We start from the raw sequence: 20,620 nt of genomic DNA, 5'->3' as shown, positions 1-20,620 counted from the left end.
TTGGTGTAGAAGGTACCCGCCTTTCCACAACTCTTTATTTAGGTGTGCATGCAGTTTTACTTATCAGTGTGCAGGTAATGTGGTCTAATTAAAGCTACGAGGAGAGAAGTGCGCTTGTTTCCTTGTGGTAATTAGCAGAATGCGCAGTAACTGGTCAGTGCACGACTTTGTTGCCCAATTATCATGCTGAAGCGCGCGCACGCACACACCACAGTCTCGTTAAAGATAGTGCTAGGCAGTGCCCGGTGTATAAGTGGGAGTGGCCGTGGCGCGGTTAAAACTGGCAGCCAGTAAGCGGAAGATTTGTAATCCCTGTCACAGAGCCGCTGTGGCATTGGCTCATGCGGGGAAGCTACAGCCACAGAGTCAGTAAGGCGACAAGCTGGGGAAGGTCCCGGGCTGACTCTCCTCCAGGATGAGCCGGACTCAGAGTCACCCGCTCCGCACTTGACGCAAACCTGCCTGAACTTAACGTGGCTCGGTGCACATTTTCTACATTTCAATTCGCCGAGACGTCTCCTGAAGGACGAATGACAGCGGCTCACCTCATGATTTCATCCCGCTAAAAGCTCAACACAACAGTTTCTCCATGGCGTCTCTTCAACAGTCAAGAATTCAGTCGTATCTGGAGAAGAATAAAATCGGACCCTTGTTTGAGGTGAGTGTACGAATGTGCATCCAACTCCGAAGTTATTGGCAGCCGGTTTAAAGGACCACCACTGCTGTGCACCGGACTGCGTTATTCGCTTTAATTTATAGTTTGTGCCAAATGGCGAGCGCGCGTTTGCGTGAACTGTCACTGTCTTATTACTGCATTATTACTTATGCGTCGTATAGTTTAAATCAGAAGGGCTGGTTTCAAATAAAAACATTTATTTTCTTGCACTTCTACAGCCGATGTCTTCCCCCTGCGCTTCCCTTTAAACGACACTGCAAACCCTATAAAGCAATATCGGCTGCTCTGTCTGCCCTCACATCTCCAAGCTTACATCCTTCTGCTGGTGATTTGCATTTAAGAAGACTGGGATGTAGCATCCTCTCTGTGCCTTTTACAGTTTGGTGAAGTTGGGGGAAGCCAGTTGGAATTCAGACTGGACACAGTAGGCTTAGCTTTTACTATACGTTGTGCTACAGAGGACACAGCCACCCTCGCTGTGTGTTTGTCACTGAAACCGTCTGTGTGTTCTTCATCGGGGGTTAGAGCTACAGTAAGAAACCCAGGGGGTTAGGAAAAGCATGACTTCATCCCTTGTTTGCTCCTGGATTAATTGCTGAAAGCAGGTCTGCACGGGTGTGAGACATAATCAGATTTATTAGAAGTAGCTTTTCTCTGAGGTGCAGAAGTCTGATTTCAAGAATCACTTATCACCATGAGAAGAAGGCAAGGATACAGAGGGATGGCTGTATACGTGAACTGACTATACGTGTGCTTCACAAATGTGCTGACGCTTCACTTTTCCCCAGCTGCATGTGTGGAAGCGGCAAACGCACAGAGCTTGAAGTGCATGGATTACAGGAGCTGCTGTGGCTTGTTTCAGCACCGTGGACAGTGAATCAAGCCTAACATGCATTTCACCAGCGTAGAAGAGAGAAAATCTTCCTACCAGGCTCAAAACCGCTCAGTTGAAAGGCCTCTGTAATCTCTGATTGTTTGTCTTTGCTCCCTCCATATTCCTCTTCCACCTGTCCCCCCCTCCCCACCCGTCCCTGCCGCCTGTCTGTGATTTCTTTTTCATTCCTTGCTCCGTGCTCAATTAAATTGTGTTTCCTTCATGTGACGATTGAAGGCGATTAAAGCCAAGGAAGTGCTCGGCGCGCTGATCAAAAATGCATTTGTTGCAAACATCTGTGACGAGACTTTATAGCGAGCCATTCACATCCAGAGTTGTCTCCCAAAGTTATCAAACAGACTTGTTATTCTGAGTTACAGAGACGGGGATCGTTGGCGAGGTGTTCACAGCAAATAGGCTGCGAATGGCGTGTTGTGAGGCTGCATTGTGTCGTGTAGATTTGCTGGGGAAACTGCCAGGAGGGAGAAAGAGGTGTAGTAAGAGGAGGATATTGAAAACTCTCCTGGCTCTGTCGCTCTCCTCATGAGAAAAATGATGTAGCTGCTACCCTGCTGCTGTGCTTGAAAACCCTTGACCATTTCATTGTTGTCCTAAAGAAAATCCATCCGTGTGCTTTCAGTTGTGAAGAAACAAGTTCTTTTTTTTATTTTATTGGACAAGTCCTGAAGAGAGGTTTGAATTCTCGCTGTAATTTCTTTTCTTTTTTTTTTTTCTTTTTTTTGGATCAGATGTAGAACATTGATACAGGTGAAGGAATGATACAGCTGTTCTGTGCTGCTCAGACCAAAAAAGGGGCTCGCTGGAAGCTTGATATCCAAACAATACAACACCTACAGGTAAAATGAATTTATAAATGTACTTGTAATTAAGGTACTACAAGAGCACAGTGTGGACAGTTATGGCAAAGTGAACTACAAAAACAAAATGTAGTGATACTATTACAGTATAATGGTCTTGTATTACAGAGATTCATTATAAACAAGAAGCCATCGTGATCACAAACACTTTAAAACTTGCCCTGTTAAATTACAATAATGTGCTGCCAGTTAGAATTGCCTACATCAAAGTGCTGCTTTTATAATATGCATTCTATAATCTGCAGCACTCTTACTGTGAAAGATATTACACCACCACACTATATAATAGAGGCCATTTTACTCTTTCTTTTTTAATCTCCATAAATAGTTTTGTACAAAAATATATTAAAGTGTCATAGAGCTACAGTCATTGGACACTATTATTATTTAAGATGGGTACACTGTAGTTATGAAGGGATGGACATGCTCACTAACCATCCTCATGTAGGCTGTGGTGTTTAAATGATGCTCAATTGGTACAAAGTGTGTCAACAAAATATCCCCTACACCATTACACCGGTCTATGCCTTTGAAACAAGGCAGGATGGCTTCATCCTTTCAAATAGCGACCTCAGTTTGCTATTTTCAGCTGACAGGAGTGTTGCGTGGTGTGGTCTTCTGCTGCTGTAACCCATCTGCCACAAGGTTCAATATGTTGTACAGTAGATCCAGAGTTTCTGAAGTAGACCACTATGTCTGGCACCAATAAACATGTCACATTCAAATCACTTTTCTTCCCCATTCTGATGCTCAGTTTGAACTTCAGCAGGTCGTCTCAGCCATGTCTACATGATTAAATGCACTTAGTTGGTGACGTGTGATTGGCCAATTAAAGCGTTAATAAGAAGTTTAACAGGTGTGACTAACAAAGTGGGCATTGAGTGTAAAACCACTAACCAGGTTCTCAAGCTACATGTTGCTGGCTATGAGGTTAGTTTTTATTGTTTTTGAACTATGCCCATTTGGATGTAACCACTGTGATATCACCTGTTGGTTTGTGGGACCCTGTTTTGAAGGTGAAGGGGACAGTTATCAGTATGAGCTGTCAGGCTACATTAGCAAAGCAAGAGGAATTCTATGGGTGCAGCGCACATAAACAGACATCTCCTAATGACATAAAATGCTAGCAGGCTTAGTGATCAAGCAACAGAATGGGACAGTTTGGAGAGATAATGTACTTTGAAAAGGCACCGACACCACAAACACGACTGAGAGATCTAGTTCTTTGAGTTGATGAGAAGTAGCAAAAAATTGTAGCGGGCTTTAAAGTGGTTTCTTTCCTCGGTGAGGTTTAACGTGGCTGACTTGCTTGTGGAACCAGCCTCAAAGGGCCACTAAAGGAACTGCAGTCTTCTGCACTCGGGCCCTTGATTATGACAAGATAGCAAGCTTAAAAACATGGTATTCATTTCACTGCACTGTCACAGGAACACTGATGAATACTTGAATACTAGCCACAGGTAATTAATCTCTGTTGTGGTGGCTCGTTGCTAGCTAAACTTCAACACTGTTCTCAGATACACAAACAGTGGAAAGTGGATCACACATCCACACAAAAAAAGTCCAAACGCAGCATAACCGTCACAACACCACTAAATTAATGATGACTGAACTTAAACACTTGTATTCCCAGGAGTCTTTTAGCTCATTAGTGCAGAAATTGTGTGTAGCGGTAGTACTCTGTAGAGACGTTCTTTAGCGAACGATCTAATTCGTACAGAAAATATAAATGGATTGTCTCCTTCAGCTTTTACATAACTCTTCATAGTAAAGGCCGCCCTTTGTTTGCTGAAGGATCTCCTAAATATATTTATTGAAGAGCCTTTCCGAACGCAAGTGTACAAGTTTGTTATGGAAATAAAAGACGTCCTTTGTCTCCATTAAGAGTCCTCTTACAATATTGGCTATGTATGTTTAAGTCCTCCCTCCCTCCTTGAACTCTCCGATCTGTACCAATCTACCCTTGGCTTTCATGTTGCATAAAAATCCAACTTCAGCTTAATTTTTTTCCTCCTAAGGCAAAGCGCCATCACTCCTTCCTCATACCCAGCTGCAGTCTTAAACAGTGTGAGTAGAAGCGAGGGTTCATTTACTCGCCCTGATGAGACACAGCTTATGATTTGCCAGAGAATCGATCTCCCACCCCACCCCACTAATGAAATAGTTGCTTTGCAGAGATAGCAAGCTGAGTCAACACAGACATAATATTCTTCCAAAACAGTGAAGCAGCCTCTCATAATAACTGAAGTAATTGCTCTCTAACGTATTGTAAAGTGTTTTGGTAAATTGATATTCTTTTCAAACACCTGCCCTTTTCCAATGCCTTAGCAGTTTCACTGCAATGTGACAAATCCCAGTCAGTGTTAGGCATTAAAGCAAGCTGAAGGTCACATGCTCAGGTTTCGTTGTTATACTCGGTATGATACTCCATTGTAAATGCCACTTTTTAAAACTATAAAAGCCCCCCTTTCCTGACATTTGTCAACACACAGGGCTCATTAATTGAATGAAATAATGGGTCTAATTCTTTAATCTTTGCTTTATCGAAGGAGGATCTGCAGGATCTACCTGCAAGCTTCTGACATTTAAACTCGTGTAACACAGTTGGTGTAAAATGGTGCATTCTTTGCCTTTATCAGCAGACGGTGTAAAAAAAACCCGCTCTCATATTCCTCCCCGCTGTGATCTGTCAATCATGTCTTAGCCGATATAATGGTTCTGTTGGAACTGTGAACTGATGGATCATGTAAATGTTGCCTGGATCAAAAAAATGTCACAGCATTGAACTGGAAACTGGTGTAACAGTCAGATGTTGAAATACAGCCCTGCTCTGTGAAGCAATTGGGGTCTGACTTTTTCTCCTTTGTGACTTTAATAGCTTGAATACAGGTTTGACATGAATTGAGTATTTGTTATAGTTTAGAGGCTGCTGTGATTGCTCGGCGATATTAATGTAGTTCACTAATGATGTAGACTGTATTTAGTGTGATTTACATACATATTTAATTAAATAGAACAGGTCTGGATTGTTCACAACAGTGTTTAGAAACTTGCAAATGGAAAATACTGTTGCTTCTAAAATATCGGCGCAACACGAATGCATATAATTTCTTTGAAGTTTGTGTATGTATTGCTTTCATCATTCATATGCCTTAAAAAAAGAAGATCAGGTTCAATTAGTTCTACACAGTGAGAATGACAGATTTGAAATCGATGACTGGGGAAAAAAGAACACCCGTACTGAATTTGCACTTTGTTTGAGCCAATGCTTTGGGTCAAGGTGCAGGAATTTAAACGAGTAGGCTGCTCAGTTTCTACTTATTGGTGTTTCTGCTTCGAGTGAAGTTAAATGACTTTGCTTCTCCCTCAAGATTTCTCTGAGTGAACTGTTTATCCGTTCACGTAGAAAAGTTCCACTCCAACTTGCTCAGCTGTGTAGTTCTGCTAATGTGCTGCGTCCAGGGTTTAAGAAGTCCAGCCCTGCAGTGCTGTTAAGAGGTCAGGTAGGGCTGGGAAACACGTATATGCACAGACACACACCACCTGACCTATTGATCCACTTCCTTTGGAGATAATTTACTGGACTCTGTGTGATTGAGTGTTTTGCAGCTTATTTTTCACCAACATTATTACCAACATCCCTCATCTTTCTGTCTCAGTGAAACTTTAATATTTCTTGTTGGCCATAAACATACACCTAAACTTAATAAATATGTGTTCACTGTGTCAGACCTGCATTTACTGTGATTTCTTCCCATTTCAAGATTATCTACACTGTATAGGAAAACCAAATGGCAGAACTCAGGTAGATAATTGCTGTTATAACATGTTAAATGTTCTGCTTAATTGCAGGTAAATTAAAGTGCTGGACACTTTAGAGCATATTATTTATGTTATTGTCCAAAATTGAGCCACTACAAACCTGGAGTCCTGTCGCGCCCACTTAAGACACTGAAACAATGAAACAGTGCATATTCACACAATACAAACAAATACTCTGAAATAAGACTTAATAAAATGCTTAATAGTTAAAGACCTAAAATATTGAATTGATTCATGTTAATTGAGAGCCATCAGTCAAAAAGTAAAAAAGTCACATAAAATTTGATAAATTACAATATTAATTTACATTGCTTGATCTTATTTACTTTGAGCATTTGACTTTACAATGGAACTAGGACTGTGAGATGTAACCCAAACCTCTTTATCCTCAAAGTCAATGTGTTGAAAGCAAAAAAAAAAAAAAAAATAGGCAAGCATAAAGATTTGTTTGACAAGGGCCAAATTGCAATGACTAGATGAATGGATCAGGGTATCTTCAAAACTGCAGCTCTTGTGGGGTGTTCCTGGTCTCCGGTGGTCGGTATCTTAAACTGGTCCAAGGACGGAGCAGTGATGGATGGCCAAGACTCGTTGATGCATGTGGGGACCAAAGGCTAAGGCTGAGTAGTTCAATGCAACAGATGAACTACTTTAGCTCAAATTGGTTAGAAAGGTGTCAGAAAACACAGTGCGTCACAGTTTAATGCATGTGGGACTACTTGGTATTTGAGTTGACCTAAGTCATAATTTGCAAAGTACAGTTTTCTGGTCCATGTCATACTTTTCATAACCAAACAGCATCCGCCCTACAGAGGTAGAACCTTTGTCTCACCTTCACTCTCTATGCTGATATCCATGTTTCTGCCTGCATCCGTTTCTTGTAAGACTGCAGAGCTGTCATTCAAATGATTAGAAAATGCCATTAACAGTATATTTTGTAAAATCATTAAATTAACTATAAATTAGAACACAGAAGAACATTGGTCTTATTTTTTAGGAATGTGTATCATAGGTCAGTCAGATCAGGATTTAATATAATTGATATTCTTTGAACTTGGATTGCTGTCTGATTTCTTTTCTTTCAACTTATTTTTTCCCTTTCAACAGGAAATAAGGTCAGTATTTTCTGCAATGTAACAACGAGAGGAAAGGACTTGAACAGAGAACACAGGGGAGGCTTAGTAAATGTCCAAAGTCTATATTTTTAGTCAAAAATAAGCAGTGATCATAGGAACAAGGAAGGCAGCAAAGTAAACAGTCCAAGTAGGGAGCAGGCAAAAGGCAAATCCATAAAACAGCCCAAAAAGGTCATACACAAGAAAATCAATGACTAAACATGAGAAATAACAAGAACACTAAAAAACAAGAAAAACTAAGAAATGCCTGGAAATCTTGACATGGTGAAAGTAAGACGATCTGACAGGGAACATACAGGAACAGCACATCCTGCAGTGAGCAGCTCACTGATGGGAGATGGGTGAGTAATTGGCAAATAGGGAACAGGTGTTTGGGGGGGGGGGGGGGAGACTAATCAGGATGTGGCAGACAGGAGGGAGAGGGTACCGTCAAATAATCCAAAAAATGACCTCCTACCTCCTTTTCTAATCACTTTGAGCGAGAACGTCATGGGGTTAAGCAAATTTGTGAAGAAAAATTCAAAAGGACTTTCGGTGCTCAGAGAATCTGACTAGACTCCTTAATCCTTTATCATCCAAGTATCATACAGGTCACCTGGATGTTTTTTGTAATTTTGGCTGTAAAATTACAAAATAATTCTCATCTTTCAGGGACAATTTTAATTTTCTCTTTAGATTAAAATTGTCGAGGAGTAAGATCATGTGACGAGCACATGGTAAAATCCAGGTGGAGCTGACTTTTTTACAGCAAATTTCTTCTATTCTTTCCCAAAGCTGTTTGCATTTCATCTCTAGCACAAATGATAACAGCGTTACGGCCATTTAACGAGCACTTGTAAAATAGGCCAGTGTGACATATCGAAACTACAATATACAGAAGACGGACTACAAAACATAAATGTTACTTCATCCATTACAGTGTTGTTTCATCTAGGTCGAATAAACAAGAACATCGACAAAAATGTATCATTAATTACAAAGGGTGTAACTTTAAAGAAAACACATAGCTTAAAAGATGAATTTTATCTTATTTCCTTGTGTTTCCTGCTGGAAAGTGATCCAATTTAACTCCTTTTCTTCTCTTTATTTTGGATTTCTGTAACTTCATTGAAACCTCTCCGTCTGTCACTTAGCCAAACTGACCTGAAGCAAAAATTAATGAATGATCATCCTAAAGACTGGTGATGCAACAGTGGGTATTACTAAATATTTAGCATTAATTATCAAAAACACTCTGTATATCATATTGCATACAGTCCAGTATGAGAAGTGAGTCGCTTTGATCATAAATCCAGATAAGCTCGTTACCTTACATCTTCAAGACTAAGTATAGCTTCGGGTTTTCTACGCTTGCTCTTTTGGTTGTAGTTTCAGCCATTTGTATGCACACATGTTGGTGGGTTATTACAGCATGCAGACACAGATCTGCTCACTTTGAATCATTTTAAGCAAATGTGTAGGCTTGGTAAATACCTGTCAATTAGGAATAAAATGATTTCCTTTGGTAATTTATTACGACACCGTGAGAAAATTGAAACAAAGCCTTTTTTCCCTTTTGATGTCTGGCTGGTAGGGTAAGTGATTCATTTACAAATGAACAGCATCAAAATTCAGGGGAGAGAAGGTTAGGATTGGTTAAATTGCATCATAATGTGCCAGAGAAAGTGCTGCAGCATCCGTATCAATTAGACGTTATCTTTTTCTTCAAACTCTGTGATGGTCTTGAGTTTGGTAACTTGGTGTGACAGATGTGTGGTCATGCACGGGTTAACACGGCTTCCCCTCAGGCACAGTTAGAGTAATTACCACGAGACAGGCGGCTCAACACACGGCCCAAGGCCAGGTTGGTCCTGAGGGAGTGCAGGATGGGGACAAAGAGGGAAGGTAAAGCATTTCTGTGGTATCTGGAAGATCGAGCAGGGACACGATGAGTGAAGTCCAAAATGAGGAAGACTTAAAGCGTGCAGTGTTAGGCAGGGGGAAGGAGTATCCTTGTATTTGTAAGAAGACAGGAAACAATCAGGAGAGAGAGAGAGTACAGTGGCTCTGGTGCATGCTAATAAAGATATCACGTCCATTTCCAGCCCGCTGATCCTGGGGGCTTACTGATGTGTGAAGCTGATAGTCATGCTGGTGGTGTAGGAGAGCTGATCATGTGATACAAAGAGCCTTGACAGTTGCCCTCTGTTTGTTCAGCTGGTGACTAATGACCATGTGTGTACAGTGTGCAGACACTATCAGTGCTCATACTGTATGTATTTCTATAATGTGTGTGTTTTTAAAGGTTGCAAAGACAAAGTTCATTTGGCTGTTTGTCCATTACCTTTCCAGCTCAGCTTTAATGTAAATGATGGCGGAAACAATCCACAGTGCTCATTCTGTGTCTTCCCAACTTTAGCTCTAACTAGTATTAGTTGTCCCAAATTGTATTGTGCTACACAGTATGTTATTTTGAAGAGGATAATCTACACACTGTTGACGTAGAGCTGGCTCGTGGATGAGATCCTTGAGTGATGGCGATAAAAAAGTGGCAAAATTGGGACGATACTTAAAGAACAGCAGTTCTTTGAGTGAAAATGGCGTGTTGATGCCAGAGATCAGCCAAAAATGGCCAGACTGGTTCGAGGTGATAGGAAAGCAACAGAGAAGACCATCTCTGAATGAAACAGATGGGCTACAGCAGCAGAGGTCCACACTGTGTCGAAAAACTGACACAAGAGCTCACCAAAACTTTTGAACAATAGAAGATTCTGCTGCAGCATTCAGCTGATAGAAGCTTGTCTAACCAAAATCAAAGCACGAGTCCATCCTGGCTTTTCTTTCTTGCTTTGGCAAATTTTGTCAATCCAACAGCGCCCTACAGTGAAACCGGTCAAACATAATCAGCAAATACTCCGCAAGGACAAAGCAAGTGAAGGGTGCATATCAGCGAGGAAGACGAGAGCAGTTTTATCTGCTGGTGCCAGTCTGGCCAGGTGACATTGCCTCTCCTGTAGTCTCCTCTTCCACATGATCTCTTCTGCTCTTGCCTTCCTGCTTATTCAGGGTTTGGATGTCTTCCACCGGCACATCTCTTGCTCTCCCTCTGCGTGTCTTCACCTACGTTGGCTCTGAACTATAAAGACACTCACATGTCACCTTAAGTCACCTGTGATATGACTTTGCATTGACATATTTTATTAACAGAAAGAATAAGTAAATCATTGGCAGCCATTGGCCTCTTCTATAGGTGACAGGGACAGGAAGCCCTCCAGGGAGTATTGGAGGAGCTGTTTCTGCAAGTCTGGAACATGCTGAAGGTGACACTGATTTTATTCAAGCAAGCCTGAAATAAAATGTGTAAATGTGCTCTATACTGCTGAAATCCTCTTATGTCTACCCTCATACTTGCAATACAGACACACTGCGCTTGTCTCAGTAGATATGTGAATAGATATACTTCCTCTTTGGAACACAGACATCACAGAAAGCCGACTCATGCAGAGTAAGTGTTGTGTGCTGCAGGCTCAGTGTCTCCTTGCATCCATAAATCCATAGCTCAAATAGTCCACCAGGAGTCTACAATGGCTGAGGAGGAAATTCATCAGCTCACAGGTTGACAAAAAAGAACTAAAGCTTAGGCAAAGTCGCTTAAATCACAGAGCTTGTGAAGCAGCGTTGGCTCTGTCGGTATCTGGTGTTTTGTTTCTTTTACTTCAGCCTTTTTTATTCTTGTCCGTGTTCTTTGTGATTCCGTCTTTGATTTGCACAAGAGAAATCATTATCCAAGTGTCCAAGGTAACAAATGGAAATGAACCCCTTGGGACTGGCAAAATTTATTATACTGCAACCGACACTTGAACCGTGTGGATACTCTGTGTCACCAGAGTTTGAAGATTTGTCCTTACCCACCACCCTGGTAGAGTTCTCTCTTCCTGTCCTCTTTCAATGCCACCGTCAAAACTGTCTCAGCCTGCTACTCGTGCACGACCTCCAGAACTTTCTCTTTGCCCTCCTCTCTTATTTTCGACTTCTTTCCACTTTTAATTCAGGGAGTTTGTTTAAGTTGTGGGGTATCAGGCATCAGTGAGCGTATCATGACTGCTATTGTCCCCGGAGAGAGTCCTCGAGAGCTTCCAAGGACATGGGTGTCTCTTGGCTGGCTGACAGCTTGTCAATTACTGTGACCGAACGAAACTGCCTGGGGCACGCAGATATCCCGCCAAACGACGCATCTGCACAGATACGAACTGAGACTCCACTGTCTCAGTTGCTTCCGCCACCTGTTGGGCTGCTTGGAGATCACCGCTTCACAGACCGAAACTCTCGGGCACTCTTTAAATCTCTCTCACACATATAAAACCATACGTTAAGGACGATGTTCTGCTGGTGCAAGTAAGTCCAAACCAAATAGTATTAAAGTCAGCTTGCACCGAAAAATGTTGACCCAAATTTGAGTCTACATCTTATTGTGGTTCCTGTCGAAGGAAATGTGATTACCCGTCTAACAGCATGTGCTTATCAAAACAAGACTGGTGTTATTTAAAGCAGCTCATTACCATAGAACGTGAAAGTGTCAGACACGGTTACTTTGCTCCGCTGCATACGTGAGCAATGCAAATGCTTGCATATCCACCGTGCAGATTTAGTGGGATCTGCTGCTTACAGTGTGAGGTTTTGCCTTATTACAATTGTCATTGTAGATGGTAAAGGACGAAGAGGTGCTTTAGCTCATTAAACAGCCATGTGTCATGCTGGAAGCAGAACACTCTGTAGTGCGTGCAATCAATACACGTTGACACAAGAGTGCTGTACAGTACAGACGTGTGCAGAATGCACATGTAGCTGCAAGCTATGGGATCTTTTCTTTCTTTGCATCATCGCTTCCTTCTCTTGTCTGTGCATCCCTGTGAACGCACATCCCACTAAGAACCGTCTTCCCTTTACCCCTTTCCTGCAAAAAGAAATGAACACTTGGGGCACTTAACAGAGTTCTCATCATTTGCTTCCAAATTACAACCTTCAGTAATAGACCTCCTGTTGGTAAGTTAGTTAAATTACCCACAGGAACTACTAAGCAGTAATTACAACTTTTGCCTTGTGCCGCTTTTAGAGGTTTTAAACTGTTAGACTATGGTGAGGAGCGCTGCTTTGCTAAACTCTCGGTGCGCTATTCTCTCATGTGGTGCTACTCCTGCAAACAGTGGCGTGAGTTGCCTGTGTTGTTAGGCCTTTACAGAGAGACATTTCAGCATGCGCCCTGTTTATCCATTCACATGCTGTTTCCTGTCAGAGCTGCTGTAGACACTGGGGCAGAGCAGGAATGTCCCCCTGACCAATTACCTGATTAGCTTTCTGAGCACACATAGTGCAGCCAAGACTAGCCAGCTGTAATACACACACAGGCAGGCTCTCTTTATCCTGTCTCTACCTCTTAAAAAAACAACAACACGCACATATGCAAATAAACTCATATTGGCAAATGCATACCAGCCATCAAAGCGTAGGAAAATACAATTCTGCTAGGTAAGCAACTCTACAGTGTATCCTATCACAAATACTTAAACACACACATACACACAGACGCACTCATTTTATCCATACATTACTGCCAATTCACTGCAGTCCACTAATGGCTTCTCTGCTTCACTGCAGTAGTCATCCTGAAGTCAGCCTGAGCTCTGCTCTGAATAGCTTAAACTGGTCAAACAGAGTTCGTTCTCATACCGTATCGCAGCGGCACACACAAATATACTGACAGGAGCAGACATATGCTCATTTCACTGCACCCATCATATTCAAAGGGACTGCTATTCCCTATAGCTGTGATATAAGAGTTTCGCTCTGTGGTTTTCTGTAGGTGAAGAAAAATAAAACCCACTTCTGCGCTTGCATTTGTATCGTAGCTAGTGTATTAAGAAGTGTTTTGGGCAGTGTTAATATTTTTCTGTTGTTGTGTTTTTTGTCAGTGTGTGTGTACAAGGAGGGAATGTGTCGTAAACGGGTAGGACGTGATTAGTTTGAACATGATCGTTCGTTTGAAGCAGTTCCCATCATGCGTTTGAAGGATTTGAAATTAGCATGCAGAGTGAGATATGGCCTCCACCCTCAGCACCTGTTACTGTGACTCCCACCAGTGTGTTTTTCTCTCTTTTTTTTTCTGAGGTACACTTCTTCATTTTCTGCTGCTTTTTTCTCAAAATGTCCTTATTCAAAAATGTGAGTTTATCCTTATGCTTACATGTAATATCTGGGCGCTCTTTCTACATGAACAACCATCCGCGGAAGTCTTGTGCACGCCACTTGTGTCCGTGTGGTTTCCATTTTTAACTTAAGCTGTGAGTAAATAATTGTTTCGGTGTCAAACTGATTGGAAGAGCCTGCAGTGCACCAAGTCAGGAGCACAACTAGGAGTTGTGCACTTTTTGTGACGTTCACAGGGTTGTGCACCTTATATTTGTCAGACTGCCAATGCCAAGTTCCTCTCTAAGTGTCAAAACTATCTAGGCATGGGTGATATATTGAATTTTATAACTGGCTGCCATCATCATATCCGTGGAGCTTTGTGCAGCACTGAGTCAGGTCTCCGTGGCGCTATATTCGCTAGTCATACTTTAAAAATTTATATTAGTCTGTGTACCATTGTCAAATGCAGCTCAAAAAGAAAGGAAGGGGCCACCTTCTCATACTTATCAGAGATTACAAATATATACTGAGTTATTGGCAGACTAATAAGTCAGTAAAATGAAATCTAACCCTCAAAATACCTTGAAAAGTCCCATATGTCACTGTGGGCCTGCTGAAAGTGTATTATACACAATACTAACACAACGATTGCTCAACACCTTCTCAACTGTGCAAATGCACGTGGTCAGAATAACACTTTCAGGCTGCAAACTTTGGAAAATCACCAGATGTGATGCTGGAGAAAAACTTGCGCCTTCATTTTGCTTTCTCTGGTATTCTAGAGCATTTTTTAAAAATTGCCCTTCATATTTCAAATGTTACTCAGCGAAAAGGCTGCTGAAGAACACCCTTGATTCCTGCAGTGTTTATTTACTTGTATACTTATTTGCCTCATCTGATTTTTAACAAGCTTGCAGACATGTTTTACTAATAGACACGGAAGGGAACTGCTCCATGTCTGTAAGGAAAAACTAGTACCATCTTTTATTATTTAAAGACTGTGATACCGGGCTTGGTATAAATCTCCACTTGCTGGACGCGCACACTTGCTTTGAGTGATTTCAACTCCAAAAAACTCCTGGGATGCTTCTAGGGATTGATTGTGTTTCTCAGCATCAGCATGGCCGATACTCCGCTTGCTCGGACCTTCTCTCTCACTCTTGTTGCAGTGCCACTTTTGCTCTAATGGCTCTCTGCTTTGCCCTCTTCTCTAGGAGTTGATGACCAAATTGATAACTGAGACTCCAGACCATCCAATCCCTTTTCTCATTGATCACCTGCAGACCAAGCAAGACAGCCCTGGCAAGCTACACAGAGCTTTCTCAGGTTCTGCTGCACTTTGGGCACAGAGCTCCCCAGGTTGGTGCACACACACATGCAAACACATTATACATATGCTGCATGTCCCCTGCCTTTCTCTCGGACCTGGACGAACAAAACTCCCTGTCTACCCTGCAAAAAAAAAAAAAAAGAGTTTAATATATTTGCCCTTGATTCATTTTAGCAAAAATGTCTCCTGTGCTTTGCTGTCATTTATGGTTGCGGTAGACACACACAAGAAGAACAAAGTATTTGCCTTTGCACATAGTACCCCCAGTTCATGATAAATAGTCCTATGATATGCTGAACATAAATTCAGACTCTTTCCTGACAGAAAACAAAAACACTCGGAGGGATTACATCAACTATGAAAAGCCGTGGCAAATTCACCCAAAGAAGCCAAAAAAATCAAAGAGCGACCTTGCTGTTTCAAGTATCTCTCCGCCTTCACCAGAATCCAAATCCCGTAAGTTTAATTTTTATTTAATCTTTACTTCTTAAATTTTTTCCTGGTTGTGTTACTTACACATGCACACCCGGACACACATAATCCATTTTTAAATGTGAAGCAGCACTGTTTTGATACCTGTTGATATCGGTTGTTTCCCAATTACACGCTCCATTGACTTTAATCTCCATTTTAAATTTGATATAATTATGTCTAATTAAAGTTAGTCACACTGTATAGTCCAGTGTCCTCCTTCCAGCCTTTCAGAGCCCTGCAGACGAGTTCATTATTAAGGACCACCTATTATAGCCTACACTTACTTACAGCCGTGCACTTCTACGCACTCTAAAGAGGGATTCTTCACAGACTTCTTGGGTTCATGCAGAATATATGAAAATGATTTTCCTGGGTTAATTTTAGCTGTGGTGTTAGAATGAAGTATGGCAATTGAGGCAATAAGAATAGGTCAAATGGGTATCAAGCGGCGCCACAGACTTCTTCAATAATGTAACGCTGTGCTCTGTCATTGCCAGACCGAGTCTATTTTAGACTATGTTAGGAGCATTGCTCACAGTCAAGAGGATGAGGGTGTCACGAGAACCTCGTGAAGTCCATAAAAGAGGACGAGTGAACGGGAGAACTGTGCATCAGCATCGAGGTTTGGTGTGTTAGCAGCATTCCTGTTGCCCCCTTCAGAGGAAGAAGCTTTCAAAGCTAGATTTAACGTCAAATCACATTAAAAATACATGCATAGGTGTTTTGGCATGCACAGCTTATGAAAAATTGAAATCAAAAGAACTGTCTCTCATCATTATTGCACAGTTTGTATGCAGGAAGCCGGCACAACAGCTGTCAAAAACATACTAAAGGTCCACTCACACGCTGATCAAAATGAATCCCTCTTCCTTTTCTGTGCACTGTTTGGCAAAGGGTTTGGCCTCACTTGTGCCTGACTGATAGTTTAATGGGCAGATCCAAAGAGAATTGAATTCTTAACCCCTAATCTAAGCTATTAAGATGCAGCGTAGCCCTTTGCTCTGGCAGCACCATCACACAGAGCCACGCATAGGAGAGAATGACACTCGTTGCCGGAAGTAATGATTCCCCCCCCCCCCCCCCCCCCCCCCCCCCCCCCCTCTCTCATGTCTGTATTTGGCAGACGAATTTGCTGTGTGTTTACAGTTGTTAGAATGCCAAGCAGCTTAGTCAGAGCGAACAAGTGTAGGGGAAGGCAGATTGTAGCTGCAGCGCTGACAAATATTCGCCCTCGAGTTTATTTGTGGGGAAACAGACCACTCACTTTCTGCACCTGTCAGGACATATTAGTTTCATTCAAACATGCATCAAGTTTAATCCAAATTCCTCTCTATAGTTTTCAGTGTGTTTTCAGAGACTGAAGGCTGGTAGATAACCGGCACATTTTTGGCACGTCTTCACTGTTACTTGATGTTGATTTTCCGTCCAGCTGTGTTTGAGCATAAGAACGTTTGATATGGATGAACGAGTAATCCGTCCTCTAAAAAACAATATTGCTCCTTGCATGTCTGAGTGAGACCGCCAAAAGCTTTGGAGCGCTGCTAGGGGACGCGAGCAGGACATCAGTAACATATGTGGGTCATTTCCTGCTCCTGTTTGAGTTATTTTGTTAATCAAAGAGACTGACAGACACTGTCCCCTGGCCTCAGTCCAGTCAGCTCTCTGCCTCTGGAAGCCACTCTGTGACTTTTCTGCCAAAGTTTCCATTTCACTTCATCCTGCAGTAATTCACAAAGTCGTGTTTGGGCAAATAGAAAGTCAAGCAGGGGTGTTTGCAGATTGTAGTATGGTTATTTGGACATTTCATAGGGTCAGTTCTCATCCATTTCATAATACTCACACAAAGTGGATCTGCAATGCTTTCGGATGCGCTGACGTAAATTGCATGTTTGCTTCTGTGATGTCCAGTGCCTCGGTCAATCGAGTACCCGCCCTGGGACTGGAGGGAGAGCAGGGACTTTGATGAGCTCAACCACATTTTGCAGGAGAGCAAGAAGCTCGGCAAGGCCCTGGAGAGCCTGTCGCGCAGTGAGTGGCTGCAACTCAGCAGAATGCATGCTTACATCATACTCAGCAGCGTTTAATACATCTTAACATATAGAACTAAAGTCTAGACCTTTCTGTAAATGTCACTGTTAATCCCGAGAAGGAACCGGATAGAGCAGCTTATCTTACAGGCTCACCACTAAGCTTAGAAGCAGCCTAAGCTGGGATGTAAAACCGTATTAGATGCTTCTGTGCTTTAAACCATTTTCTTCTTTCCTCAGGCATCGCCATCTCTGATGAGCTTGACCAGGTAGATATTAACTAGCCGGGAAAATAAAACACTCCTATATTGACACTAGTTTGGTCTTCCTCTCATCACCCCTGCTGAATTACTCATGCTACATCAAATAAAAGAGCCAGATTTCTTAACTTTCACTTGCTCAACAGAGCAGCACAGACATCATCTTTTTCTGATGATGAACTGCTATCTCAAGGGATTGATATTCGAGAGTGATACTTCAGTAAAGCATGTCCTCCATCTCCCTTGCCCCTTCGTTGTGGATCTTACTCGCAAAGCTTTGTCTGCGCTCTGCCTTTGTCCTCGCCTGGCCCAAATTCCCTCCCGGCACAATAGTGCAGCGGCTGCTCAGGTTGGAGATGCACAGATCGATTTTGAAAATGTTGGCTCTGAGAAATACAGCATATGTTTTGACAGGGAATTTACTTTTTGCTCAGCGCACCATGTCCAACATCCTTGGCTTATAGTCCAGAGATTTTCCCTCTTTTCTGTGGAACAGAACAGGGAATGAATACTAAATACCTGCTGAGATCGTGCAGAGACAATAGAATTCCTTCTGGATTTTGTGAAAGATGAGGATAAGTATTTTTGCTTTTTGCACACTGAATCGTGCAAATGTGTACAGAGGCTGCTTGGGAGGCAGATATCAGACAACACTCTACTCTTTTTCTGAACTTTATTATTTAAAAAAAACTCCATTATTATTGTAATTGAGGGTTTCTTTTTGAATTAAAAGTACACAGTGTTAAGATAGAGATTCATAGCAGTTCTCTGACTCCTCTCACCTCTACCTCTGCTTCTTTTCATTTTAATCTTTCCCTTTCTGTCTGCTACTTCCTGCTGTTTTAATATGCATTTCTGTTTTAGAACTTGGTGGGATATAACGCAGTTCTGCGCCCTCGGGTGGTGGGGGAGTGGGTTGGTCGGGACGAAGATGACGCAGACCCGCTGGCTGCGGAAATGCTGCACCCTCCCGTCCCTCGGTCTAAAACTGAAGTATGTTGGAGTGGAGACAGCAGCCCTGCTGGGAGGTTAGTGATTGGGAATATAGTATATTTGTGACGTCATCTATATGAGTGTATGTGTGCGTCTGAGTCACTTAATGCAAAAAGTTTAAAACTTCAGAAACTTCACAAAGCTCTTGTTGGCTCTTTAAATAGGAGGAGGTAGACTTCTAACTCTGGCTGCCTGAGGAATGCCCATCTGAATGGGTTTGATAATCCCATTTCAAAGGCGCGATCAAACATGCGTGCCATGATACTGCTTCAACCCAATTTCAAATTAAAGCTAACCTCATTTCTGTGTCCTCAAGGCCAAGAAATTTTCTGCTTGTTATTTTCAAAATGGCCCGTTTATGACAGTATAACTGTGTCGTGCGTTGCATTATCAAATCATTTGTCATCTTTTAAAAAAAACCTTTAAGTTCCAAGTCAAGTGGACTTGGTTGTTAGATGAGGCTATTGCCCTGTGTGTGTGTGTGTGTGTGTGTGTGTGTGTGTGTGTGTGTGTGTGTGTGTGTGTGTGAGTTTGCTTGTGTCAAAATTGGGGACTTCTGTCAGCTCACACACCAGTCAATTGGGGACACCTCTACCTTTGGGGACCAAAACCACCGTCCCCAATTAGATTTACCTCTAACAACGTTCAGCATGCTCTAAAACATATTTTAATCCAAAAATCTCACCTGTCCCCAAAAGTGACATTTTTTAGATTTTTTGTGTATGTGTATGACATTGCCCCCAAAAATTTTTGCAATCTGTGTATAACTCTATGTTGCCCCTAGTGGAAGTGTGTGAAATTGCAAGAATTTCCACTGTCCCCAAAAGTGACATATCTTGGATTTTTTTGTGTGTGTATTACCTCTCCCTAACCCTTATATTATTATAGTGTAAGATTTCTTTTAATATATTGATCTTTTTTGAAAATCTTATTCAACATTCTTCTGTATGAATGGTTTTATATAAACAAACATTTGTTCTCTTGACTAAATAATAGAAATCAGTAGACTATTTAGTAGATTATATTTTTAAAGGGTAAAGAAGACACTAGAAAATACAAAAGAGTCATATTTCACGTAATTATGATATAAATAGTTTTAATATTTTTTAAAGAATTATTTGGCATGATGTGAAGCAGATGCATGAAATAATGGAGCACTTTAGGTTCATATTTGCTTTCTGAACTGCAGCTTGACATAAATTACTCTAAATTCTTGATACTTTTAGTGCAAAATATTTAAGATGTTTCTTGAATTTCTGTTGGATGGTGCAGGGATCCAAAATTTGGTGAAACAGCTGAGCTAAATTTAAATTTCAATGTTAATACCTAAAAAGCATAAAAAGTCACAAGCATATGGCATAAAACTTAATTCTCACCAAAGTTTCTTTAAGAGCTGATCAAAAACTGTGTAAGACAATGGTCATTACATATGGATCATGACAGAAAAAAAATTATATCCTGGATACAAGTGGGAAAGATTAGCTTCTGTAGCATGGTTGACTGGGTCTTAGAGATATGTGCAGAGCTTGACTCAAGTCAAGTTCAAAGTCAGCTTTATTGTGAAAACCCACATGTACAGATGATACACAGGAATTTTAAATTGTAATGCTCCCACGGTCTACAGTGTACAGTGAAAACCTTAAAGATAAAAACAAAACAAAAGTCCTATGTACAACATAATACAATGAACACTAGTGTCATACAATCAGAGTGCTTTCAGGAAAGAGTTTGTGTGCAAGTGGGGGTGGGGCAGTAAGTCAAAGGGCGATGTTTAGAGTTTTGTATGTTTGTCGGGTGGGGGGGCTCAGAGGAAAGAGATGAATGCAGGTCTGGAGTTCGTGTGTGTGTGAGAGTGAAGAGGCACAGAGCAGGGACAGCCTAAAGATAGGGGAGGTGAGGTAAGACCTCTATGTCACCATAGGCCTTGATCGCAGCCATAGAGGTGTGTGCAAGCAGCAGCATGTAGAGCAGCTTTAAAGGTATGA

The 20,620-nt window shown here is 41.7% G+C and overlaps 1 protein-coding gene across 2 annotated transcripts; it reads left to right on the top strand.

The window, feature by feature from the left end:
- Nucleotides 1-19: 19 nt before the first annotated feature.
- LOC113028972 (uncharacterized protein C8orf34 homolog) lies at nucleotides 20-18,708 on the top strand. 2 transcript variants are annotated; one of them, XM_026179505.1, is made up of 7 exons: nucleotides 599-658; nucleotides 2,300-2,407; nucleotides 14,766-14,910; nucleotides 15,206-15,337; nucleotides 17,264-17,383; nucleotides 17,623-17,651; nucleotides 18,507-18,708. In XM_026179505.1, exons 2-7 carry the CDS (start codon nucleotides 2,327-2,329, stop codon nucleotides 18,699-18,701), a joined length of 702 nt encoding a protein of 233 aa, XP_026035290.1. In that variant the 5' UTR covers nucleotides 599-658; nucleotides 2,300-2,326; the 3' UTR covers nucleotides 18,702-18,708. The 2 variants fall into 2 exon arrangements, with proteins under 2 accessions (XP_026035291.1, XP_026035290.1); XM_026179506.1 differs by lacking the exon at nucleotides 2,300-2,407 and having other exon boundaries at nucleotides 20-658.
- Nucleotides 18,709-20,620: the final 1,912 nt, after the last annotated feature.

The sequence above is a fragment of the Astatotilapia calliptera genome, chromosome 9 (assembly GCF_900246225.1).
Source record: "Astatotilapia calliptera chromosome 9, fAstCal1.2, whole genome shotgun sequence".
Classification (NCBI taxonomy): Eukaryota; Metazoa; Chordata; class Actinopteri; order Cichliformes; family Cichlidae; genus Astatotilapia; species Astatotilapia calliptera.
The sequence above is the reverse complement of the archived record's forward strand: the minus strand, read 5'-3'. Positions and strand labels throughout refer to the sequence as shown.